We start from the raw sequence: 25265 nt of genomic DNA, 5'->3' as shown, positions 1-25265 counted from the left end.
TTCTAGTCCCTGTATTCTCTACATCTTTCAGAATGACTCCGAGCTGCTAGATTTATTTCTGTTTATTTCAATCATACAGAGTCCGCGATCCCTTATCATCCTCCCTCCTCAGTCTCTGCCCCCAGGGGTTAAATAATTTTAAAAAATATTTAAAAAGCTGTAACAAAATAACATCAAAGGAAATGGGAAGGATGGAGGGGTCAGGAATCATGAAGGAAGGTAGAGAAGAGAGCCTCTTCCCCACCCCCTACTCTTGGATTCCAGCCTGGGCAGTAGGGAGAACTATCCCCTATCTCTCCAGGTACATCCCAGCTGTAGGTGAGGTCAGAGGTCAGGGTATGAAAGTGCCGGTGTGTGTGAATGGGGAGGTGGGCAGAGGCAAGCTGTTCAGAAGATGCCCCCTCCTCCCCACTCAACCAGGTACTGCACAGAGCCATCAGGCCGTACTCTCCGAGCAAGGACCCGGACAGGGTCCCCTCGGGACAGGTAGCCAACCCCACCTCGGACTCCTCCCCCAGTCCCAGGAGACAAACTACGGCACAGGGGAGAAGGGGGTGCTGAGCGTCTAGGAAGACCTGGGGATGGGGATGAGACTGAGGAAGATGAGGCAGTCATCGAGTGGGGGGCATTTTTAGGGATGTCTGTGGGGAAACCAATGTGAAGTTCCAGGGGTGACCTAGGGAGAGAAGGCAATTGTAAGAAATGGGCAGAAATGGAGAGCACATGTGAATCAGAGAAACAGTGTTAGAGACTAAGAGCCTTGAGCACATAGAGGGGAAGAGGAGCATTGCTGGTAATAGAAGATAGAATCTCACCTGTCTGGGGGTTCACCGTCCCCAGAGGTCCCTGCGGTGCTGGCAGAAGGGTGGAAGGAAGCAAACATCCGGATGGGGCTGCTGGGGTTGGAGTGGGGCAAGTCAGGACCTGAAGCAGGGGAACAGGACCTTCTCCCCCGGGGAAGTGCAGAGCTCAAACACTACCCACAAGGGACTCCCTTCCCCAGAATACTGGCTACCAGACACTAGTTCTAGAAGTTGGTCTAGGCCAAGAAGTGGGTAGCCAAGGGGGAGAGGGAAAATAATTCTGGGTGAGAAAGTCCAGAAGATGTGAATAAATGGGAGCATATTTTGTGGGGGAGAGGCAGAGGAGCACTGACCTGGGCAGGCAGCGGGCATCTGTGGGCCGGAAGTTGTAGCCGCTGCTGCCCTGGTAAGTCTGGTTAGGGCTGGGGGATGGTGGAGACACTGAGGCCTAGAAGAGGGGGCAAAGGACTGAGAGGTAATCCTTGACTCCTTCCCACACCCCACCATTTGCTCCATAGGGTTCCCCCTGCCCCGGTACCTGCAGTGCCCTCTGCAGATGAGCCCGCTCCCTCTGCTCCCGGGGCTCGGGCTGATTGCGCACTGCTGAGGGTGGCCCCAGCTCCTCCACTTTCCCCTTCTGCCTCCTCCTCAGGGGCTCTGGCTCCGGCCTCCGGCGCTTCCCCAGGGGACGTGAGACCCCTCCCCCAGGGCCCTGCCCTGAAGGGAAGCTGTAAGAGGCCTCCTTATCCCCCCAGCCCCCTCCCGGACACCCCAAAGACCTCCCCATCTCTATACATATACCCGCCAGCACTAACACCCTGAGAATTTCCCCCATCCCCCCTGGACCAGTGACCTGGTGAGTGCTCCATCTCCAGTAGGGGGCTCCACAGGGGGAGGCATCCGAGCATGGAGACCAAACAAACATTTCCTCTTCTTAATCTCTCTCCCTGAAATGAAACTGGAGCAAGAAGAAAAATGATATAGGGTCAGTGCTGTTTAAAAAAAAAAAAAAAAAAAAGGTTCCTCCTTACACCATTCCTCAATCCTTTTCAGTCATAGTCTTCCAGGTGGGTTGCAAGCCCCTCCCCTTCCAGGCTTCCAATCTCCATCTCTTTCTGAGTCTCATCCTAGACTCCTCTTCCCTCCAACTCACCGGTCCTTGTGGCTGTTGAGAGCAGAGAGGAGCTTGGAAGAACGTTCTCCTTTGGGGGTGTCTGAAAGCTGAGAGGAATGAAGAAAAATGGGGCCAGGGGAACAGTGATTTCTTCTCTTCCCCTTTCCACTACATCTCCCTGTCCCATCCCAACCCCCAAAACTGCACTACCCCTTACCTCCCCCAGAAGCAAACTGTCCCAATTCTCAGAAGTGAAGGGGAGGATCTCACGATCAAAATCAAAGTATTTCTTCTTACAGCAAACGCTGAGGTGATACAGGACAAGATGGGCCACATCCACCCTGGAAAAACAAAATTTCCAAGACCACAGAGGCATTTTAAGAGCCAGGGGAGTCCTGAGGTGCGAGGCTGGGGCATACAGAGTAAAATACTAGGGGTGTGGAGTTACACTGAGGTCATGCCCAAGCCAGCTCACCAGCGAAGCTGTAGTCTCCGGACTTTCTCAGGGCCTCCACGACACACACAGCATTCAAATTCATAGAACCTGGACGTGGGCAAGAGGGAGAACACACACTTACGCAGGAAAACTATGCCATCCCCTGGAGGACTCACAAGCAAGGATGGGGCAAACAGGTGAGGTAATGCTGCAGATATTGGGAAGAGACTGGAGTGGAGACGGGCATGGGAACTGAGGGTGGAGCACGAAGAAAGAGAACACCTTGGCTTCTGGAGAGTCTGCCTTGGTCTCACCTGTCCCCATAGAGGAGGGGCTTGCTCAGACACTGGGTGCAGGCCTCATGGAACCACTGCAGGCAGCTCCGGCACTGCAGCATTTTCAGGTTCCACCTGAGGGGGAACATAGGACTTCTGGCCTCCAGAAACCCCCTTCCCCATAACTGCCCCAAACCCTAAACTTACCTCCCATCCCCCTGAGTGCTACCCTCATCCTGTTCTTTTTCCTTCATTTCCTGGGAGGCACCACCACATCATTCATTCCACAGTCTGCTCCCCCTCATTACTCACTCCCCGGGGCCACCACAGTAACAGTAACTCTGCTGTCGGTTGCTCAGATGTCCAGCATCCCAGTCCAGCCCCTTCAGTCCATATGGCAGAGAGAGCTTCATACCCAGCATGGCCCGGGCATAGGGGCCCTTCTTCAGGGCACCTCCCCTCTGCAGAGACAGGACAGGTGGATGACTTCAGAGGGGTGGGGAGAGGAAAAGGCTTGGGAGAGGATGTGGATGGGAGGCTCCCACAGGAAGGGGTAACAGGGAAGTGCCTTTACCTTGGTGGCGATCGCAAAGACACACTGGCGGCATACCCAGGATGTGCCCTCTCCCTCTCCAGGGGCTGGGGCCCTGGGAACATGGCAGTCCTGGTGATAAGCTGAAGAGTGATAATGTTAATAGTAGACCACTTATTGCATACCTGTGTGTGCTTGGTATTGGGACAGGAATAGTCTTTACCCATCTCATTTAATCCTTGACCATGTTCTTGATGAGAGGGTACATGATCCTTATTTTACGAGTCAGGGAACTGAGGCTCCTAGAGGTTAAGGGACTTGTCCAAGGTCATATGGTTAGAAAAGGATGCAGTTAAACCATCCTCTGCTTGCAAAGGTTACACCACCCCTTTCCATGGCTGCTTCTCCCTGGGCTGAAAGGGGATGAGGACTAAGATAGGGCTAAGCAGCCTGGCCAGAGCAGTGGCTTGGGGACTAAGGCCATGACAGGTGACATAAGGACCATCCTGGAGGGAAGAGCAAGCTAGACCATTCAGGTGACCTGCCCTCTCACCATGGCGACACTTCTCACAGCTGACCAGCCGGTTCCCAGGGACCACAGTCTCAGAGCGACAGACACAACAGAGGAGTTCCTCCCCAGGGAGGGCAGCTGTGAGAGAACACAGTGTCACGGGGCCTGCCCTTAAGTCTCTTTTTGCCCCTCTAAGCCAGGTTTGTTTTCCATGGGATGTGCAATCTCAGGTCTCTAGTCTTACCAGGGCTAATGTCTTTCCATAGAACCAGAAACTGCGAATCATCCTCAAACTGGACCAGACACACCTCTCTAGCACTGTCCACCTGGAATGGGTGAGCAAAGAGGATGAAATGGGAACCAGAATTAGATAAGGGAAATAGGAAAAAGATCAGAGGTAGAAGGTCTTACCTTTTTGATGGTACCCAAGTATAGCAGCCCATCAGTCCATCTGGCCAGCACATCTTGACCCTCCCAAAGTCGAGGCCTGGGGCCAGAGGTGGGAGCAGGAGAAGCTGGGTCCCAAAGTGAGGAGGTACCAGAGCGGCTCAGCCGGGGGGGCTGCGCCATTGCATCCTGGGGGGGCCTAGCCAGAAAAGAAATGGGGAGAAGGTTATGAATGCTCAGAAAGCTTCCCCATTTTTTTTTTCTGAGATGGAGTTTTGCTCTGTCGCCCAGGCTGGAGTGTAGTGGCACAATCTTGGCTCACTGCAACCATCACCTCCTGGGTTCAGGCAATTCTCCTGCCTCAGCCTCCCAAGTAGGTGGGATTAAAGGTACCCACCACCACGCCTGGCTATTTTTTGTATTTTTAGTAGAGAGGGGGTGTGGCCATGTTGGCCAAACTGGTCTCGAACTCCTGACCTCATGATCCACCCACCTCAGCTTCCCAAAGTGCTGGGATTACAGGCGTGAGCCACCGCGCCCGGCCAACTTCCCCATTTTCTTTGCCTATTTTGCCGTCAAGAATGAAGGATCTGTGCCCCCATCTCCAAATCCCTGAGACACCTGGATAGGAAACCACCAGGCCCCCATCACCAGCTTCTTGAGTCCTCTTTCAACTCTAGTGACTGGCTCTCCTCACGGTAACTGCCCTCCCCCCAACCCCAAACCTAGTTGCTAGTTTCCCAGCTTCCAGAGCTCTCCTGGGATATTATATCCTGGCCTTGAAATTTTAGGAGAAATTACGGTTGTAGAAGCAAAGGCTACCACTCAGTTTAGAGGTATCATAATTAGGGTGCCCTGTTGCCCAGAGATGTGTTTTGGGACCTTTTCTGGAGATGTTTTCCAGAGCAGAAACGGCTGTCTCCCCAGGCCTGCGTGTCTCATTAAGAACAATCATCCTGGTGCCAGGTTATGTCAGGTCACCCTCAAATTCGGGGCTCCCTGCCCCCGGGTTAGACAACTTCTCCGAGTGCCCCGGGAGGGGGGCGTGTCCCAGTCCTGGTCTCCACTCCCCAGGACCGCAAGTCCGAGAAGGGACTTGAGTCGGCCCAGCTCGGACCCGAGGCCAAGGCGGCGAGGCTCTCCCGCCCGCGCCCCGCGCCGACCCCCGGCTCCCTGCCCCCCACCGGCGCCTCCTGCCGCCTCCTTACCGGTGACAGCTGGGGCCGCCAGGAGCCGGGCAGGGGCAGACGTAGGAGACCTAGGCGAGTCCCCCGCGCGGAAAGGGCACGTCCGGGCGTGGGGGGGTGTGCAGGCGGAGGCCGGGGGGTCCCCAGGCCCAGCCCCTCCGTCCCGGCGGCTCTGGGGCGTATGACGCAGCAGCCAAAGCAGCGGCAGCGGCAGGAGGAGGAGGCGGCGGGGGGGAGGGAGGGAGGGGAGGGACGGACCGGTTGGGGGGGAGGGTGGTGGGAGGGGAGGACTGGGGGGAAGGAGGAGCCGGAGGGGGGGGCGGGCACCACCTCACCCCACCTCCCTCACCTCCGACAGGCCTGGAGGGCGCCGAGGAAGAGGCAGGCCCTCCGCGGCTTGGGAAGCAAAGAGTCGGACCCGGTGGGAGAGGGAATCCCCTCAGCCCCTTCCTCCGACCTGAGACTCGCCCTTGGGGCACGAGGGAATCCCCCCTCCCGGCAGCGCGCCTCCGGACTGATCCCCCGCCCCATGCCACATCCGTTAACTGCCCCACCCCCCATGGTCACTCCAAGTCCCGCCCCCCGGCCCCAGTTCACGGCCCCGCCCTCCATTCACCCTTCTCGATGCCCCCACCACGCCCTCCTCCCTCGCGCGCCCCGCCCTCCACTCGCCGTTAGCCCCAGCCCCGCCCTCCCCGTGGCGAGTCGCGCCCCACCCGCCGCCCTTTTGCGCACGCGTGTCCCCTCCTGCGCGCGGCACCTGGGAGGACTGAGCTCCTCCTTCACGGGGCGGCGGCCGTCGGCGGTTGGCGAGAGGGAGTCGGCGGGCGTGTGCGCCGCTTCCCGGGCACGTCCCGCCCCGTGCTTCCAGGGCTGGCGCAAAGACGAAGGGGGCAAGGACCCGAGGCGGTGACGCCACCGAGAGCCAGCCAATGGGCAGCGAGCGGGCAGAGCCCCAGCCGTTCGAACGGAAAGGCAGGGAAAGGGCGGGAGGAAAGAGCCAGCAGTTTGGGAGCGCGCGCTAGCCCCGCCTCTGGACTCCGAGGTCCGGTCCCCATTTGCCGACACCCACCAAAGGAACGTTGCTCCCTGGGGCTGGGGTGGCCGGCGGAAGGGTGAAACTTATCTAGATAACTACTGACCAAGGAGAGGGCGTGGATAGCTGGAGGGCACGCCTCCCTGATGTGAGGGATGGGGGAAGGGGTATTAGCAGAGGGGAAAATGATCCAGACCATGGTCCAGAACCGGTGAGAGCTGACGAGAGGAAAAGCCTAAGCCCTCAGCCCCCGCTCCCGCCTCCCACACAAACGTTTGGCAGAGGGGACAGATCACAGCTCCCACCTTTACAGATATGAAAATATCTGCCTTCTTGGGCAGATAAACCTTTATTTAAAAAAAAAAAACAAAACTATTCTTTATTTGATAGCCCTGGGACATGGTGCCCTCCACCCAATAAAGCACCCTCCAGCAACCCTCCCACTCCTCACCCAATACATACACATACACATACAGATACAGACACACACACACACTCCCAACACAAGATCTGGATCCGTCTTCACTTCCTGTTGGCCTGGGCAGTACCAATAACACACTGGTTCACCTGGGGGTAGACAGGATAAAAGTTTGCAGAGTAACCAATACAACATTTTCCCCAAGATCTCCTTCCATCCTCCAATGCTAGGGCTGCCCTCAGAAATACTGAAATAAGGCCTCCAAAGGCAGGTTCAGGCTGGTCCCAGTTATGGTTGGTTCTCCTCTGCACACTAGGTTTGGAGGAGGTTAAAAGGCCTGAGAAGAGATAGAAGCCCCAGAAGAAAATACAGGAGCAGAGAGAGGAGGCTTTCATTTCCAGCAATACCCTGTACTAGAGACCTCCAACCTCTCCCACTGTAAAATACTTAAACCGAGATAAAAGAGTAATAACACCCATTTAGGAACTAGGACTCCTTAGAAAATGGATCAGTTGAAATCTGGGGAGGAAATGTACAAGTTGAATCTGAAAAGACTGCTAGAGTTCTGTCTAAAGGACACTGGCGCCAACCTGAAGGAGGTTCTTTTTTTTTTTTTTTGAGACAGTTTTGCTTTGTCACACAGGCTGGAGTGCAGTGGCTCGATCTGGATGCTCACTGCAAGCTCCGCCTCCCAGGTTCACGCCATTCTCCTGCCTCAGACTCCTGAGTAGCTGGGACTACAGGCGCCCTCTACCACACCTGGCTAATTTTTTGTATTTTTAGTAGAGACAGGGTTTCACCGTGTTAGCCAGGATGGTCTCCATCTCCTGACCTCGTGATCCACCCGCCTCGACCTCCCAAAGTGTTGGGATTACAGGCGTGAGCCACCGCACCTGGCCAGGAGGTTCCTATTGGCCCAAAATGGGGCAATTTGAGCATCAGAAAGAGGAACGACTGTGGCTGGGCTGGGTGGCTCACGCCTGTAATCCCAACACTTTTGGTGGCTACAGTGAGCTATGATTGAGCCATTGAATTCCAGTCTAGGCAACAGGGCAAGTCTCTGTCTCAAAAAAATAAAAATAAAAATAAAGATAACCCTCAGATAAACATTCATTGGTCACCTTTGGAAGCTGCTAGGGTATCAACTCAATACTGAAAATCAATAAATAATTCAGCATTTATCTTGTTTTTCCTGTATGAACTGAATTTCAGAGAAACCAAGTAGATGGCAAGGCAAATGTCTTCATAAAAAAATTATGACTAACCAATGCAGAACAACTAAGATTAGAAAAATCGCCATTTAAAAACCCCTTAATGAAATAATGGATCCAGGTATGGTCACTGATGGGTAAAATCACTAGGTGAAAAAGTCAGTAAGGAGCTTTTAAATGGATAGATCACGCTAACAACACCCAAATATGATAAATAAGTGAAAGTACGGGGGAAAGAGGAAGCAATCAGCCAAAATCCAGAATAGTATATTCGATAGGACAAATGACCTTCAACAAACAAATGACATAATAGTGGCAGTGTGGGGTAGGGTTGTGGAACTTTAGACATTTCAATCAAGTGGGTGGCCCTTGCCTGGATCCTGATTTGAACAAACCTATTAGGTATAAAAGACACTTCTGAGACAGTTGGGTGAAATTTAACATAAACTGGGTATTAGAGGATATTAAAGTTCATGTTGTTGGATGTTACATTGGTATAACATTAATAAAAATTAGAAAAAACATCACCACCCTCTAAAATTGAACTTAGAAGACCAGATCAGGGTGCAGGTGCTGGCTACAGCAACAATCAGTGCTGATTGGGAGGAGGCCCAAGCGCACAGCAGGACAGACCTGATCAGACCTCAAATAAAGCCAGAGCCCATTAAAGGGCTATACGCTCAGGAGGAGGGTGAACCAGAGAAAAAAATTACCGTAGAGGCAGACAGTAAGGAAATTTTCTGACTTGCTTAACACTAGTGGGAGGAGATTCTAGTGGAAGGAATTCTCATACGTGAGAATTCATATGGCCACTGGCTGATCCTCATGGAGTTTGGAGTCTGAATTCACACTATTTGGAACAGTCTGAAAAACCTGTAAGCCTTTGATCCAGTAATCCCATTTCAAGGACTATTTCCCTGGTTAGATGTAACTGAAAAAATACAAAATGATGTATGTACAAAGTTAGTCAACGTGGCCTTGTTTGTAACTAAAAAAGGGTGGAAACAATCCAAGTGTCCAGTAGAGGGAACTGGTGGATAAATCTTGGTGCAACTACATAGTGGAGTCCTAGGCAGACCTAAAAATAATGGAATGATCTCTGTATGCTGATGGGGAGGAATCTTAGCGATATTTTGTGTGTTGTTTTGTTTTTTGAGACAAGGTCTTGCTCTGTCACCCAGGCTGAAGTGCAGTGGTAGGATCATGGCTCACTGCAGCCTCTACCTCCCAGGCTCAGGTGATCCTCCCACCTCAGCCTCCTGAGTAGCTGAACTACAGGTGTGAGCCACTACACCCAGCTAATTTTCCTGTTTTTTGTAGAGACAGGTCTCACTATGTTGCCCAGGCTGATTTTAAACTCGTGGGCTCAAGCAATCCTCCTGTCTTGGCTTCCCAAAGTGTTCGGATTACAGGTGTGAGCTACTGCGCCTAACCAGTTTAGACCTTTTAGTCAGTCACCTTTTCTTTTTTTTTTTTTTTCAATCAGCTTTCTCAGGTTAAATTAATCACCTGTTTTTTAAAAAACTTAACTCAAAAGCTAATAATTAAAAATGGAACCATGGTGAGTACTGCCTCAGATGCCTGCAAATGTAAAACCTTTCTGGACAAATGTGCTCCCTGCCCTAGAAGACAGAAGGGATAGGAATGGAGAAGCCTACAAGCACCCATGGGTCCTGACAAGGCCTGGGATTGATTGGTGGTAGTCGCACCTTGGAGGCAAAGCGTAAAGAGTTGAGGGACTCGGAGACGTTCTCTTCCAGTGGAGAAATGTTCACAAACATGAGCCTATGAAAACAGAGTATGCCCAATCCCAGCATTAGGGGCCAGCAGAGCCTGGACAGGTCTCCACTGTTCCCCTCTTTCTACCCCTCACCCCAACACAGTTCCTACCTGAACCCTTCCATCTGTCCCTTTCACTCACATCTTAGCACTACCACCCAGAGAGTTCTGCAACAGGTAGGTCAGTTTGCTGTTCCGGTAAGGCACATGGGACTCCTACATGATTGAGGTGGGGACAGATGTTTAGGAATGGGCAGAGTTCTGCACAGCCAACCCCAACTGGCCCCCAGGTCCCATATCTCCCCCCACTCCTATTCCCACCTTGTTACTCAGGGCCATGATAACCAGCCCCAGCGTGGACAGGCTGCTGTTAATGGCCTGTGTTTCCCGAAGGCGTTCCCGCTCCCCGGGGCCGAGGGCTAAGCCAGGGTCAAGTCGCTCACTCCCGGCCAGGTCAACAAGACTGAGGGAGGCCCCACACTGCAGGCCTCGGCTGGAGTGCTCCCCAGAAATCTGTAGCTGGAATACACTGTGGCTGCGTGATGACCGTTCATTCTGGGCTGTGCGGGCCACAGCCCGATTCTGGCGGGCCAGATGAAGCAGGGCCTCCACCTGGGGATGGGAGCAGAAGGGGCAAAAGGGCAGGCAGAAGTCAGTACATAGTAATATGTATGGAAATAAGTAAGAGCCCACCCCCACTCTCTTGAAGCTTTCTAGCCTGTCAACAAACAAAATTAGATGCACAGTATGTCTGAAAATGGTAAGGAATACATAGAATAGGCAGTGTATAAAGGCGGGGTGGGGAACCAAGTTTTGACAGGATAGCCAAAGATGGCCTCATTGCCGTAAGATCTCCAGGAAAGGAGCATCCAGGCAAAGGCCCTGAGATGGGGAGCATGACTAGTTGGTTGAGGAATAGCCAGGAGACCAGCATGGCTAGGATGAGCTGAGCAAGGAGATGAGACCTGAGATGCAGTGACCCTCCCCATTTCAGCAGCTGCATCACTCCCTCGCCACTCCCGGGTTAAGGCAGATCTACCTACAGCCCACAGGCCAAAACGGGATGTGGTAACCCAGCCTCACAACTTGTACTTCATCCTTCAATTCTCTCCTGCTCCTTTCTCTCTCTACCTCCATCTTGTGGCACCCTGCCCACTCCTCCCCATTCCCCAGTTCCAGTGCCCATGGGTCCTCACTTCTTTCTCACAGGAGACAGGGACATATCGAGCATTGGTGACAGTGAGCTCCTCGCTCCCTGGCCCCGCACGGCGAATCTCACACTCGCCCCCTTGACCCTTCCGGGTTCCAGTGGCCAGCAGGTCCCGGACAGTCTCATTGTAGATCTCTACGTAGCTTGCTACAAAGCTGTAGGTCCAGCCCTGACCACTCAGCTCCTGGGCCACAGAGAAGAGGTGCCGTAGGGCCCGAGGGATCAGCCCCTCCAACTGGGGGTCTCCCCCAGGCCCACCCTCCATTGTGAAGGTCTTGCCACTGCCTGTCTGGCCATAGGCAAAGATGCATACTGGATAGCCATCCAGGGCTGACTGGACAAGCATGGCAATCTCTTCAAACACTTCATCCTGTCCACTTCCTGGTGGGAATACCCGGTCAAAGGAAAAATCGTGGCGAGTTGGTGGGGCTGGTGCCCCACTCAGGGTCCCACGCCGCTCGTCAGACCGGGAGAGGCTAAGGCGGGTTGGAGGATCAGAGGGCCCACCAGGGCCAGAGGGAAACAGGAGGAGGCCAGGGGGTGGAGTGGGCTCCCCCGGAAGGACAGGGCGGACCCGGCAGAATACACGGATGTTGCCCTTGAGTTCCTGCAGCTGGTTGTGCAGTCGCCGGCGCTCCATTTCTAGCCCGTGAAGACGTTCTTCCCGCTCAGCCAGTAAGGCTGCCTGGGCCGCAGTCTCCTGCCACAGAGATGCCACCTCTGCTCGGCTGCTTGACAGGGCTGCTTCTGATGTCTGCAGCCTCCTCTGCCCAGAACAGAACACAACATACACAGAGGGTGATTTGCAACCAAGAATAAGAACAAATTGTGTGGCATATGGAGTGGGTGGAGTGAGGTCCCCGCTGAAAAGGACCTCAACACCTGGTAAACAAAGAAAGATAAGAAAATAAGGAATCATGGTACTAAGACAGGGAGTGCTATGGGTATGCCCAAGCACAGAGGAGCACAAGGAAGATGATATCTAGGCTGACACCCAGAAGTACAGAAGTGAACCAAGGAAGGATGCAGTACACAAAGAACATTCCAGAAAGAGGGAAGCACATATGCAGAATGCCCAGAAGTGAAAGTTGAGTCATTTAAGAGACTGCAAATAATTCAATCTAGTTGGTGCTCACCAGGAAGGAGTCAAGTGGACATGGGAGGAGGGAAAGAGAGTACCACAGGAATTTGTGATCAGGATGCCAAAGAAAGAGGGATGGAGGACTAAGGAAGACACAGATCTAAATGGGAGCTTTGCAAACAGTCAAGGGTAGGAAGAAGCATGGCAGAAAGCAAGACAGTCAGGAGTGGGCTGGGTGCAGACTGGTGGAAGAGAGAGGTATCTTCAGCAGCACCTATACTGCTAAAGATAGGTGCTCAGGAGTTCTGAGCCCAAACAGACTTGAGGGGCACCTGGAACGGAGGGGAGGCATGACCTCTGCCAGGAAAGCGGGGCTGGCATCTGGTGAAAATCTGGCCCTTACCTCCTTCTCCTCTAGTTGGGACATCAGTCCCCTCCTTTCTTCCTGCAATTCCACCTGTTTTTTCTGGAGCTCTTGCACCAAGCCCTCCTGTGTGCTCAGCCGCTCTTCCAGCTCCAGGACACAAGCACGCAAGTTCTTCAGCTCCTGTTGGCCCTGCTCAGCCTGGGCCTGTACCTTGGCTAAATGCCCCTCCAGTGTCCTGCGCTCTGTCCCCAGGGCCTTGGCCTGCTGTTGGGCATCTCTGAGCTGGTCCTGAAGCTGCTGGTTCTCTTGGTCCAATGTTTGAGTCCTCTCACGGCAGCGTTTTAGTTCTGCGTTTAGGTCACATAACTGACCCTTTAAGTCCCAGGCTGGACGTTTGCTGGGTTTCTTCCCTCCTGCCATGGGAGGAACAGCTGATGCTAAGATGAACACAGAAAGGACAAAGCTCAGTGAAGTCTAGGCTCTCTATCCCTCCCCCCTTCTAGCCTTTATGGGATCCACACCTGATGCTACATCTCCTTCCCCTAAGAGACCAAATGGATTTTTCTGGGCACTCACCATCTTCTCTTCCCTATCCCAGCCTCTCACCCAGTGGTTATGTTTGTCACCTACTGCCAGGCTTCTGGACAGGAACAGCAGGAACTGGCTTCTGGTTCTTCAACCCTAGAGAATTGAGGAGGTGACTTAGGAAGTACAGGACCAGTGTCCCTTCACCTCCATCATTCTCCCTTTACACATTACCCCAAATCCCTTCTCAGACCCAGCTCTTGAGCACAGTTACCTGTGGCAATAGCTGTGGAACACCGGGGTCCTGTCTTCTTGGAAACTTTTTGAGCTGCCCAGGAGATGGGAGAGAGCAAAGGTAGAATGATCATTCTTAAGATGACATGTAATCTTGCTAGGACAGGGGCAGGAGAAGTGCTTTTCTCAGAATTAGAAATAACTTTCTTCCCTTATCCCTACATCTGGCCAGCTCCTAATGATACCTCCCCTAGAACCAGAAATTACAGTCATCCCTCAGTATCCAAAAGGGGTTGATTCTAGCACCCCCCAAGAATACCAAAATCCAAGGATGCCCAAGTCCCTTACATAAATTGGTATATAGTATTACATATAGTCTATGCACACCCTCCCATATACTTTATTTATTGATGATTGAGACAGAGTTTCACTCGTTGCCCAGGCTGAAGTGCAATGGTATGATCTCAGCTTACAGCAAACTCCACCTCCCGGGTTCAAGCGATTCTCCTGCCTCAGCCTCCCAAGTAGCTGAGATTACAGGCATGCACCACCATGCCTGGCTAATTTTGTATTTTTAGTAAAGACGGGGTTTCACCATGTTAATTAGGCTAGCCTCGAACTCCTGACCGCTGGTGATCTCCCTGCCTTGGCCTCCATTTTTTTTTTTTTTTTTTTTTTGAGATGGAGTTGCACCCTTGTCACCTAGGCTGGAATGCAATGGCGCAATCTTGGCTCGCTGGAACCTCCGCCTCCAGGGTTCAAGCAATTCTTCTGCCTCAGCCTCCTGAGTAGCTGGGATTACAGGCATGCGCCACCATGCCCGGCTAATTTTTTTTTTTTTTTGTATTTTTAGTAGAGACAGGTTTTCAGCATGTTGGCCAGGCTGGTCTCAAACTCCTGACCTCAGGTGATCTGCCTGCCTCAGCCTCCCAAAGTGCTGGGATTACAGGCGTGAGCCACAGCATCCAGCCACATATACTTTAAATCATCTTTAGATTACTTATAATATCTAACACAATGTAAATGCTATGTTAATACAGTCATGTGCCCATAATGACGTTTCAGTCAATGACAGACTGCATATACTGTCATTGACCCATAACATCATAATGGAGCTAAAAATTCTTATTGCCTAGTGACATTATAGCCATGGTAATGTCATAGCATTCCCCACCTGTTTGTGGTGATTCTGGTATAAACAAACCTAATGCACTGCCAGTTGTATAAAAGTATAGCACATACAATTATATATAGTACATAATACCTGAAAATGATAATGACCATGTTACTAGTTTATATATTTACTGTATTGTACTTTTTATTGTATTTTAGAGTGTACTCCTTCTATTTGCAAAAGCAGTTAACTATAAAACAGCCTCAGGCATGTCATTCAAAAGGCATTCCAATTTAATTTTAAAAATAAAATTTTAAATTAAAAAAATAATTTTAGGCGGGGCATAGTAACTCACACTTGTAATCCCAGCACTTTGGGAGGCCGAGGCAGGCAGATCACGAAGTCAGGAGATTGAGACCATCCTGGCTAACACGGTGAAACCCCATCTCGACTAAAAATACAAAAAAGTAGCTGGGCGTGGTGGCGGGCGCCTGTAGTCCCAGCTACCAGGGAGGTTGAGGCAGGAAAATGGTGTGAACCCGGAAGGCGGAGCTGCAGTGAGCCGAGATCACGCCACTGCACTCTAGCCTGGGCGATAGTGCAAGACTCCTTCTAAAAAAAAAAAAAAAAAAAAGGGCATTCCAGAAGGCACTGTTATCACAGGAAGTCACATCTCCATGTGTGTTACTGCCCCTTAAGATCTTCCAGTGGGACAAGATGTGGAGGTGAAAGCCAGTAATGTTGACGATCCTGACCCTGTGTAGGCCTAGACTAATGTGTGTTTCTTCATTTTTAACAAAAGGTTTCAAAAGCAAAATAATATTGAAAAATTTTCAAATTCAAGCTTACTTCTTGGAAAAAAATACAAATAAAATTTTAAATTAAAAAAATAATTTTAGGTGGGGCATAGTAACTCATGCTTGTAATCCCAGCACTTTGGGAGGCTGAGGTGGGCAGGTCACAAGGTCAGGAGATCAAGACCATCCTGGCTAACACGGTGAAACCCCATCTCGACTAAAAATACAAAAAATTAGACGGGCGTGGTGGCATGCACCTGTATTTCTAGCTACTCGGGAGGCTGAGGCAGGAGAATTGCTTGAACCCGGGAGGTGGAAGTTATAGTGAGCTGAGATCATGCCACTGCACTCCAGCCTGGACGACACAGCAAGACTGTCTCAAAAAAAAAAAAGAATTTTCTTTTCAACCCAGGAGACGGAGATTCATATTGCTCTCAGTATATGCTCCCCACCCAAAAAAAAAATTTAGACAGAAAAAAAGCATGAGGAATAAGGATATAAGTAAATAAAATATTTCTGTACAGCTATACAATGTTTGTGTTTTAAGTTGTTATTACAAGGTCAAAAAGATAGCCGGGTGCGGTGGCTTACACCTGTAATCCCAGCACTTTGGGAGGCTGAGGCAGGCAGATCACGAGGTCAGGAGATCGAGAACATCCTGGCTAACACGGTGAAACCCCGTCTCTACTAAAAATACAAAAAACAAAATTAGCCAGGTGTGGTGGAGGGCGCCTGTAGTCCCAGCTACTCGGGAGGCTGAGGCGGGAGAATGGCGTGAACCTGGGAGGCAGAGCTTGCAGTGAGTTGAGATTGTGCCACTACACTCCAGCCTGGGCGACAGAGCGAGACTTCATCTCAAACAAAAAAAAGAGAGAGTTAAAAAAAGATTAAAATGTTACATCAGCCTTGGCAAGTGGGAAAAAAAATGTTAAGTTTATAAAGCAAAACAGTTATAGTAAACTAAGGTTAATTTATTATAAAAGAACTATTTTTTATAAATTTGGTGTAGCCTAACTGTACCATGTTTCTAAAGTCTACAGCAGTGAAGAGTAAGGCCCTAGGCCTTCACATTCACTCACCACTCACTCACTGACTCATGCAGAGCAACTTCCATTCAACCATGCTCCATTTAATGGTTTGTACCCTGTACAGGTGTACCCTTTTTTTATCATTTATATTGTTATTTTAAATGTACCTTTTCTATGTGTAGGTATGTTTATATACACAAATGGTTACCACTGGGTTATAGTTACCTACAGTGCTTCAGTATAGTAACACGCCACACAGGCTTGTTGCCCAGGAGCAATAGGCTATCCCAGACAGCCTAGGTGTGTAGCAGGCTAGATCATCTAGGTTTCAGTAAGTACATTCTATGATGTTTCCACAGTAATGCATTTCTGATAATGTATCTGCACTGCCAAGTGACACATGACCATAATTGTTATATTGTATTTTTTGGTTATTTTTTTATTTTCCATGAATTTTTTTTTTTTTTTTGAGACCGAGTCTTGCTCTGTCGCCAGGCTGGCGCAATCTCAGCTCACTGCAACCTCCACCTCCCGGGTTCTAAGCAATTCTCCTGCCTCAGCCTCCAGAGTAGCTGGATTACAGGTGTGGGACATCATGTCCAGCTAATTTTGTATTTTTAGTAGAGACAGGGTTTCACCATGTTGGCCAGGCTGGTCTGGAACTCCGGACTTCAGGTAATCCACCCACCTTGGCCTCACAAAGTGCTGGGATTGATTATAGGCGTGAGCCACTGTGCCTACTCTCCTTGAATATTTTCAACCGATGGTTGGTTGAATCTGCAGAAGCAGAACCCACGGATACAGAGGGCCAACTGTACTCCATAGGCCAAAAAGCAAGTTGGATCAAGATAAGTAAAAGCAGAACCATGTCTAAAGTATGCCACCATTTGCGTAAAAAAGGTGGGGGAGTATAGTCTTACTTGCTTGAATACCAATAGAATTTTCCTGGAAGAACATACAGTTGCCCTGGGTAGCAGAACTGGGTGGTTGGAGGACAGAAACAGGAAGCAAATTTTACTATACAACAACCTTTGTGCCTTTGGAATTTTGAACCAAATGAAATGTTATTACCTATTCAAAACAGACAGGCTGGGCATGGTGCCTCACCTGAGGCCAGGAGTTCAAGACCAGCCTGGCCAACATGGTGAAACCCCGTCTCTACTAAAAATACAAAAATTAGCTAGGCATGGTGGTGGGCACCTGTAATCCCAGCTACTCCGGAGGCTGAGGTAGGAGAATCGCTTGAACCTGGGAGGAGGAGGTTGCAGTGAGCAGAGGTCGCGCCACTGCACTCTAGCCTGGGCGACAGAGCAAGACTCTGTCTCAAAAAAAAAAAAAAAAAAAAAACCCAGAAAAAAACCAAAATAGAATAAAATTGAAAGAAAAGAAACAAGTGAGTTGAAGAGCACTGGACTTCCGTGTCCTTGGAGGCTATCCATCCCGAGAGCCCACCTGTGGTCTGGCCTTGTGTCTGTGGCACTGTAGTGAGGGATGGAACTCTTGGGTGGGATGTGGTAATTTTGGTCGTTGCACCCAGGCCTCTTGTCCGTTTCTGGGGAAAGATAAAGACAAGGTCCACAGTCACCCTCCCAAATGGTTTATACTCTCTCTCTCCTTTCTTTCACACACACATACACACACACACTCCCACATACCCCACACACACATGCACAGCTCTCCACGCCCAGCTCACCTTCTCAGGCTCCAGGCCATCTTCCATCTGGTCAGGCCTCCTCTTGAGTCTGCTTCCTGAGAGAGGCAGCCGGGAAGGGGCCTTAATCCGAGGTCTCTTCAGTTCTATGTTCCCCTTTACTTCCAACAGGGGGGACCTCTGTTGGGAAAAGAGACCCTTGAGACAATACCCAGGAGCCCAAATGTCCCAAGAACTTCCCGTCTTGGCCCCCCAGCCTCAATTATCAACATCACCACACCAAGCACTGAGCACCACTTGTGCCAAAAGCTGAATTATGTGCCAGACAGACAGCATGAAGAGAAGTGGGGACATAACCTAAAAGTGGGAATAACCTCTAGGAGAAAAGCTGGACTTGACTAACTTTAAGGGCAGGAGTCAAACAAGCAGAGAGGAATGGATGCTCTTTCTGGAAGGCAAAAATTCAAATATGCACATGGCATGGCTAAGAAACCAACTGGCCCTTTTGGCTGAAGCTGAGAATCATAAATAAGGGAGAGAGTGGAAGATATGTGAGGGCTGAAGACTGCTTGGGAGAATCAGGCAACATTTATTGAGCAATGTTTGAAATGTTTTACCTGGGCCAGGTGCAGCAGCTCACGCCTGTAATCCCAGCACTTTGGGAGGCTGAGGCAGGCAGATCACAAGGTCAGGAGTTTGAGACTAGCCTGGCCAACATGGTGAAACCCTGTCTCTACTAAAAATACAAAAATTAGCTGGGTGTGGTGGCGCATGCCTGCAATACCAGCTACTCGGGAGGCTGAGTCAGGAGAATCACTTGAACCTAGGAGCCAGAGGTTGCGATGAGCCGAGATCACGCCACTGCACTCCAGCCTGGGCAACAGAGTGAGACTCCATCTCAAAAAAAAAAAAAGGCATTCGAACTTAATTCTGGCCGAGCACGGTGGCTTACGCCTGTAATCCCAGCACTTTGGGACACTGAGGCGGGCAGATTACTTAAGGTCAGGAGTTCAAGACCAGCCTGACCAACATGGTGAAACCCTGTTTCTACAAAAATTACCCGGGCATGGTGGCATGTGCCTGTAATCCAGCTGCTTGGGAAGCCGAGGAAGACAATTGCTTGAGTGACTGGCAGAGGTTGTGGTGAGCCAAGATCATACCACTGCACTCCAGCCTGGGTGACAGAGTGAGACTGCGTCTCAAAAAAAAAAAAAAGACGAAGAACTTGGCCAGGCGCGGTGTCTCACGCCTGTAATCCCAGCACTTTGGGAGGCTGAGGTGGGCAGATCATGAGGTCAGGAGATTGAGACCATCCTGGCTAACATGGTGAAACCCCATCTCTACTAAAATATACAAAAAATTAGCTGGGTGTGGTGGCGGGCGCCTGTAGTCCTAGCTACTCGGGAGGCTGAGGCAGGAGAATGGCATGAACCCGGGAGGCGTAGCTTGCAGTGAGCCACTGCACTCCAGCCTGGGCAACGAAGTGAGACTCCGTCTCAGAAAAAAAAAAAAAAAGAACTTAATTCTCATGGAACTTAGTTGAAAGGGGCTATTCTAGAAGCTTGAGGGCTAAGCTAGGCAGACATCCACCTTAGCGAACCAGATGGCATTTGCCTGTGGTCCCAGCTGCAAGGGAGGCTGAGGTGGGAGGATGGCTTGGGCCCAGGTCAAGGCTGCAGTGAGCTGCGATCATGCCACCGCACTCCAGCACTCCAGCCTGGGCGACATACTGAGATCCTGTCTCAAAAAAGAAAAAGAAAAAAGAAAAAGAAAAGAAATAACACAGAGATCTGAGTACCTGAAGAGCTGGTTTTTGTTTATTTGTTTTGAGACAGGGTTTCCCAAGCTGGTTTTGAACTTTGAGTTCAAGTGATCCTCCTGCCTCAGCCTCCTGAGTGCCTAGGATAACAGGCACGTGCCATTGGACCCAGCAGGATTGGTTTTATGGATGCTAAGTTCAATTTTGGGAAAGTGAGTTTGAGCTACCTGTGATACAATGAGATTTACTCAAGGAAGTTCATAAAGCATCATTATTTTTAAAAATTATGAAACAACCTGATACACTGTTTTCTTTTGTTTTTAATTTATTATCATAACCCCTATATAAGACTGTGAGCACCATAAGAATTCATCTGTTTTGTTCATAACTATATAACCAGAGGGCCTAGTACAACGTCTGCTACATGGTAGGACTCTACAGTTTTTGAAGGAATGAAATTTAATGTTCATCAGTGGGGCAATACTTACACTGTGATATATCCATACCATTGGCTTCTATACAAATAAAATGGGGAAAAAAGAGGTAGTATTTTTCCTGCCACCTACAGAAATGTGCACAAAGAATGCTTATTTTAATTTAGCGTAATCAATTATAGTATGGAAACCAAATTTTTCTTTAAGTATTCCAAAGTCAAACACTGATTTTCAAAAATACCCTGTGCCCTTCCTCCTCTCTACACTACCATAGTGGATCTGCCACAGACCTACCTCCTTGGAATCTGTCGGTTCAGAAAATGTGTTTAAAGGTTTGTTTATTCAGGACAACTCCAAAGACCACAGTATATATATTTTTCCCATCTATTAATATAAAGCTAGACATGATACCCTCCAACTTTCCACAATGAGAAGCATAAGCACTTAACCTTCTATAAGAATAGATATTCATGCAACCCTGCCTACATCCACCTCACCACAAGATCAGAGATGGATGGCCCTGCTCCTAAGGCAGCCCTTTCACATATGCATCACATCCCACCCCTCCTCACCAAATCCTGGACTCACCAAATCCTCCCAATTGCAGGAACATTCCTCCAGCAATCATCCCTTCTCACCTCTGCACCATCAGCTTTGCGCTATATGGCATCACTCCAACTGACATACAACAAACTCTACTATTTCTTTGAACCTAAAAGAATCTGAACTGTTTTCCCTAACAGATACTATCCTTTTTCCTTGCCGCCCTTAGCAGCAAAACTCTCAGCAGCAAAAGTATTACCTATATTGTATTCACTGTGGCCAATTTCTCTCCTAAGCCCATTGCAATCAGGCTTTCATTCCCACCATTCCATCGAAATTCCTATTCTCAAGATCACGAGTAACTTCATGTTGCTAAGTCAATTCTTTATCTTCATTTTCTTGACCCATTAAACAGCATTTGATACAACTGATCACTCTCCTTTTCCTTAATAGGCATTCTTCATTTAGCTTCCAGGAGACCACCCTTTCTTACCTCACTGGCAGGTCCTCCCCATCACTCCAGACTTTAACAGCATTCTCTATCTATACTCACTATCCACTCCCATGGCTTTAAATATCATTGATATGCTGACAGTTTCCAAATTTATATGTCCAGCTCAGACCTAGATCCTGCACCTATACTGAACTGCATCCTCAACATCTCTATTTAAGGCTGGGAGTGGTGCCTCATGCCTGTAATCCCAGCACTTTGGGAGGCTGAGGTGGGTGGATCACTTGAGGTCGGGAGTTCGAGACCAGCCTGGCCAACATGGCAAAACTCTGCCTCTACTAAAAATACAAAAATTACCCGGGTGTGGTGGCACATGCCTGTAATCCCAGCTACTCGGGAGACTGAGGCGGGAGGATCACTTGAAGCTGGGAGGTAGAAGTTGCAGTGAGCCGAGATCGCACCACTGCACTTCAGCCTGGGCAAGAGTGAGAGACTCCGTCTGAAAAAAAAAAGTCTCCATTTGGAAGTCTAATAACTGACCTCCTGATGTCCAACCCTGCTTTGAACTTGCTCCTCTTGCAGCTTTCTCCATCTCAATTGATATAACTCCATCTTTCAGTTGCTCAAGCCAAAAACCCAGAGTCTTCTCTTTCTCCTACATACCACATCTAATCTGTCAGCAAAGCATGGCTGATTGTACCTTCAAAATATATCCAGAACCCAACCACTTTTTACTATTTCTTCCACTGCTACCACCCTGACCTAAGACACCATCATCTGGCACCTAGATTATCATAAACCAGTGGTTCTCAACTGAGGGCTATTTTATCCCCCAGGTGACATTTGACAATGTCCAATGCAGTACTGCACACTGTCAGATGCCTAGCAGCATCCCTGCCTCTACCCACTAGATGCCAGTAGCAACCCCCCACCTCGTCATGACAAAAAATGTTGGCTAGGTGTGGTGCTCATGCCTGTAATCCGAGCACTTTGGGAGGCCAAGGCGGGAGGATCATGAGGTCAGGAGATTGAGACCATCCTGCCTAACACGGTGAACCCCTGTCTCTACTAAAAATACAAAAAATTAGCCAGGTGTGGTGGCACGCGCCTGTAGTCCCAGCTACTCGGGAGGCTGAGGCAGGAGAATCGCCTGAACCCGGGAAGCGGAGGTTGCAGTGAGCCAAGATGCCCCCCCTCCCTCCAGGGCGGGCAACAGAGATGAACAACTCCCAAAAAAAAAAAAAAAAAAAAAGTTGCAGGGCACGGTGGCTCATGCCTGTAATCCCAGCACTTTGGGAGGCCAAGGTAGGTGAATTGCTTGAGCCCAGGAGTTCCAGACCAGCCTGGGCAACATGGCAAAACCTGTCTCTATAAAAAATACAAAAAACTAGCCAGGCATAGCGGCAGGTGCCTGTAGTCCCAGCTACTCAGGAGGCTGAGGTGGGAGGATCACTTGAACCCAGGAAGTTAAGGCTCTAGTGAGTCATGATCACGCCACTGCACTCCAGCCTGGGAACAGAGAAAGAACCTGTCTCAAAACAAAACAAAACAAAAAAAACAAGAAGCAAACAAAAAATCAAAACAAAAGGCAGTGGTGCTATGGTTGTGAAAATCTGTTGGACCCGACAAATATTATCTCTTTGCTTAAAATCGTCCAGTGATTCCCCATCTCACTCAGAGTAAAAGTCCTCACAATGACCCCCACAAGGACTAACTGTGATCAGCAACCCCACTACCCATTACCTGACTTCTTTTCCCACAACTTTTCCCCTTGCTCACTTCAATCCTGCCACACTTCCCTCCTTACAACTCTTTAGGGACTCTGTTCTAGCAGATTCCCTCTATCTGAAATGTTCTTCCCTCACTATCTGCTTGTCTATCTCCCTCACTTCCTTCAACTCATCTTTTCCATGGGGGTTACTGAGACCACCCTATTTAATATTCTATCCCGCCAGTTGGCTTCTCCTGCTCCCTTAACCATGAATTTCTCCTTTTCTCCACAGCATTTATGGCCTTCCAGCAGTTATATAATTCATTTATTACATTTGTTGTCTGTATCCCCATAGAATGGCAGCTCCATGATGGCAGCGATTTGTCCCTTGTTCACTGCTGCATCCTAAGTACCTACAACCGCGCCTGGCATGTAGTAGGTGCTCAGTAAATACTTGATGAGTAGATCTGAGAAGGCTTTTACTACTTCTCACTGTCACATCATACTACTCTGCTCTCTGGTTATCACGACAGAAAGAATCTCTCTTTATTTTTTTATTTTTTATTTTTTTTTGAGACGGAGTCTCGCTCTGTCGCCCAGGCTGGAGTGCAGTGGCTGGATCTCAGCTCACTGCAAGCTCCGCCTCCCGGGTTTACGCCATTCTCCTGCCTCAGCCTCCCGAGTAGCTGGGACTACAGGCGCCCGCCACCTCGCCCGGCTAGTTTTTTTGTATTTTTTAGTAGAGACGGGGTTTCACCGTGTTAGCCAGGATGGTCTCGATCTCCTGACCTCGTGATCCGCCCGTCTCGGCCTCCCAAAGTGCTGGGATTACAGGCTTGAGCCACCGCGCCCGGCCCAGAAAGAATCTCTCTTAAGGGAATCCTAACTTTAGGGAAACCTGAACGTGAAATACTAGTAAACAAAAGATTCAGGCAGGAGACCTTTCCTGGCACCAGAAATCAGTACACTCCAGCTGTCATACACATTCATCTCTCTTCACTGGAGAGAGGAAGCTGCATATGGTTGTGGGGTGCAGCAGGGCACCATTTAAGAGAAAGAACTAAATCAATCAGTTTCATTGGGCAGCAATCTGCAAAATTTGGGAAAGGAGAGAGAGAATGAGTCTTTCGGCCCAGATTACCCTACTGTCCTTCTCCCTTTCCTACACTCTGAAGCAGCAGTGATGAGGAGAGGCGATAACACAAAAGGATCTTAGCAAGGATGTGGCCTCAGACACCATGTCCCCAAAGGAAGAAGTCATATCAGAACTCTCCCTTCTTACACACTGCAATCACACCCTGAGTAGGAATAAAGAAGTGGAAATGTGTCAGAGGAGCCTGAGAATTCGAAAGGGGAAATCTCGGAGACATGAAAGGGAGGGGCCCCCGAGACTTGAAGCTGGGGGAAGACAGACAGACGTCCCTTCCGACCTCCCCGGGTGCACTCTGCCGTCTCCACTCCTGCCTCCGCCCCTTTCCACTTGTGCGGGGCCGCACGGACCTTCGCTCTCCCGGTAGACATGACAAAGGCCGGCCGGGAGCCGGGGGCGCGACAGCATCGGGGCGGCCAGCCGTCGTCCCCATCCCCAGGACAGGACACCTGCGCCGCCCCCTACTCACCTGCGGATCCATGTCCACCTCGGTCCCACACGCGCCGGGGGAATGCAGTGGAAGAGAACTGGGTTCCCGGGATCCTGGGACTCGCGTTCTCTCGCCCGCTCGCGAAGCAGGGTAGAGAATTCGCGCGGCTCCGGCCGCTACCAGCCCCGCGCCACACCCGCCACTTTTGAATTCCAACGGCCGCCACCCGCTCTCACCGCGCTCTGCACGCAGGGACCAATCGTCGCTGTCGCCACAGCCGAGGGCCAATCGCAGCGTCCTCCGCCACCCGAAGCCACACCCCGCCCGACAGGCGCCTTCTCTTTTCTGTTTCGCAGGCGCTGGAGAGGTAAGCGGATTAATTCCACTTCCGGTCCCACTTACGCTTCTCACCCCTCCCTCCTCTAGCGGCAACCGTGCTGGACTTCCGCTCCGCTCCCCGCCGTCGCTCGCTACGTCAAAAAATGCGTGGACGTCGCCGCACGAACGCAACTGGCCGAACGTAACTGGTGGCGGCCGGAGGAGGAGGGGCGGGGATGCTGGAGGAAAGAAATCACGCATGCGCAAACAAGGACCATTGCCGGTAGACAGGCTGGACTAGCGCCTCCTGGTGACTGCAGTAGGGAGCGCACTCGTTTTCCGTCGACGTGATTGCGGCTCCAGCGCTGCCTCTCCTGGTCGTGGTTGACTGGGCCCGGAAGTGGCTCCTGGAGCCCTCACGTGGACGTTAGTGGCCTGGTCTGTTCATTCCCTGGTGATGTTGCCTTTTCTCACCAAATTTAGGAACTTTTGCGCTCCATTGAAGCCTGACAGTGGGGATTCAAAACTCAGGAAATAATTTTTTTTTTATAGCCCTCTTCTCTCAGTCAACCTACTTACCTGGGTGCTGTTACTGGTGCTGGGCTCAGGGCCTTTGGAGTCTCGAGCCCAGGGAAGATTTACTGCTTCCATTTATGGAGTATTTTATGTTTTTCAGGTTATGGACCTGTATTATCTCCTCTTATAATTTCAAAAATTCACTGAGTTCCTACATTGTGCCACGTTCTTTGTATAGATGGATGGAGACAGGTTCA

At 50.2% G+C, this 25265-nt stretch overlaps 2 protein-coding genes across 13 annotated transcripts; both read right to left on the bottom strand.

Moving 5' to 3' along the window:
- Positions 1–44: 44 nt before the first annotated feature.
- Positions 45–5481, bottom strand: PHF1 (PHD finger protein 1). 10 transcript variants are annotated; one of them, XR_001901708.2, is made up of 15 exons: positions 5267–5481; positions 4083–4257; positions 3916–3997; positions 3714–3809; positions 3203–3303; positions 2941–3089; positions 2668–2763; positions 2393–2461; positions 2135–2258; positions 1957–2024; positions 1657–1761; positions 1342–1520; positions 1157–1251; positions 816–896; positions 45–676 (listed from the first exon to the last, which is right to left on the bottom strand). XR_001901708.2 is itself a non-coding variant. In XM_009204925.2 (15 exons), exons 2-15 carry the CDS (start codon positions 4239–4241, stop codon positions 388–390), a joined length of 1704 nt encoding a protein of 567 aa, XP_009203189.2. In that variant the 5' UTR covers positions 4242–4257; positions 5267–5481; the 3' UTR covers positions 45–387. The 10 variants fall into 10 exon arrangements, 8 of the variants coding, with proteins under 8 accessions (XP_009203189.2, XP_017813286.1, XP_031522906.1 ...); XM_009204925.2 differs by having other exon boundaries at positions 1342–1531; XM_017957797.2 differs by having other exon boundaries at positions 816–893; positions 1342–1531.
- Positions 5482–6587: 1106 nt separating this feature from the next.
- Positions 6588–24965, bottom strand: KIFC1 (kinesin family member C1). Of its 3 annotated transcripts, none has more exons than XM_009204921.3 (11): positions 24214–24960; positions 17739–17876; positions 17498–17597; positions 13147–13200; positions 12978–13028; positions 12384–12784; positions 10886–11665; positions 10011–10301; positions 9832–9905; positions 9620–9695; positions 6588–6848 (listed from the first exon to the last, which is right to left on the bottom strand). In XM_009204921.3, the coding sequence occupies exons 1-11, from the start codon at positions 24751–24753 to the stop codon at positions 6804–6806; spliced, it is 2550 nt and encodes an 849-aa protein (XP_009203185.2). In that variant the 5' UTR covers positions 24754–24960; the 3' UTR covers positions 6588–6803. The 3 variants fall into 3 exon arrangements, 2 of the variants coding, with proteins under 2 accessions (XP_009203185.2, XP_009203184.2); XR_002521328.2 differs by having other exon boundaries at positions 6811–6848; positions 9801–9905; positions 24214–24965; XM_009204920.3 differs by lacking the exon at positions 6588–6848 and having other exon boundaries at positions 9368–9695; positions 24214–24965.
- Between the last annotated feature and the right edge of the window lie 300 nt (positions 24966–25265).

Source organism: Papio anubis, chromosome 6 (genome assembly GCF_008728515.1).
Source record: "Papio anubis isolate 15944 chromosome 6, Panubis1.0, whole genome shotgun sequence".
Taxonomy (NCBI): domain Eukaryota; kingdom Metazoa; phylum Chordata; class Mammalia; order Primates; family Cercopithecidae; genus Papio; species Papio anubis.
This window is presented reverse-complemented; position numbering and strand designations above follow the sequence as displayed.

What these genes read in the sequence shown, in the direction of transcription:
- KIFC1 (XM_009204920.3), bottom strand. Translation starts at nt 24,753, where the DNA reads ATGCGTGATTTCTTTCCTCCAGCATCCCCGCCCCTCCTCCTCCGGCCG. An exon ending in TCCTGTCCAGAAGCCTGGCA is followed by an intron (nt 12,785 to 12,977) that starts GTAGGTGACAAA and finishes TGTTCATCTTAG; the next exon opens with CATCAGCTGTTCCTCCCATG. An exon ending in CTGTCTCCTGTGAGAAAGAA is followed by an intron (nt 10,302 to 10,885) that starts GTGAGGACCCAT and finishes TCCCATCCCCAG; the next exon opens with GTGGAGGCCCTGCTTCATCT.
- PHF1 (XM_009204925.2), bottom strand. Translation starts at nt 4,241, where the DNA reads ATGGCGCAGCCCCCCCGGCTGAGCCGCTCTGGTACCTCCTCACTTTGG. An exon ending in TACTGTGGTGGCCCCGGGGA is followed by an intron (nt 2,764 to 2,940) that starts GTGAGTAATGAG and finishes GTTCCCCCTCAG; the next exon opens with GTGGAACCTGAAAATGCTGC. An exon ending in CTCAACAGCCACAAGGACCG is followed by an intron (nt 1,762 to 1,956) that starts GTGAGTTGGAGG and finishes TTCTTGCTCCAG; the next exon opens with TTTCATTTCAGGGAGAGAGA.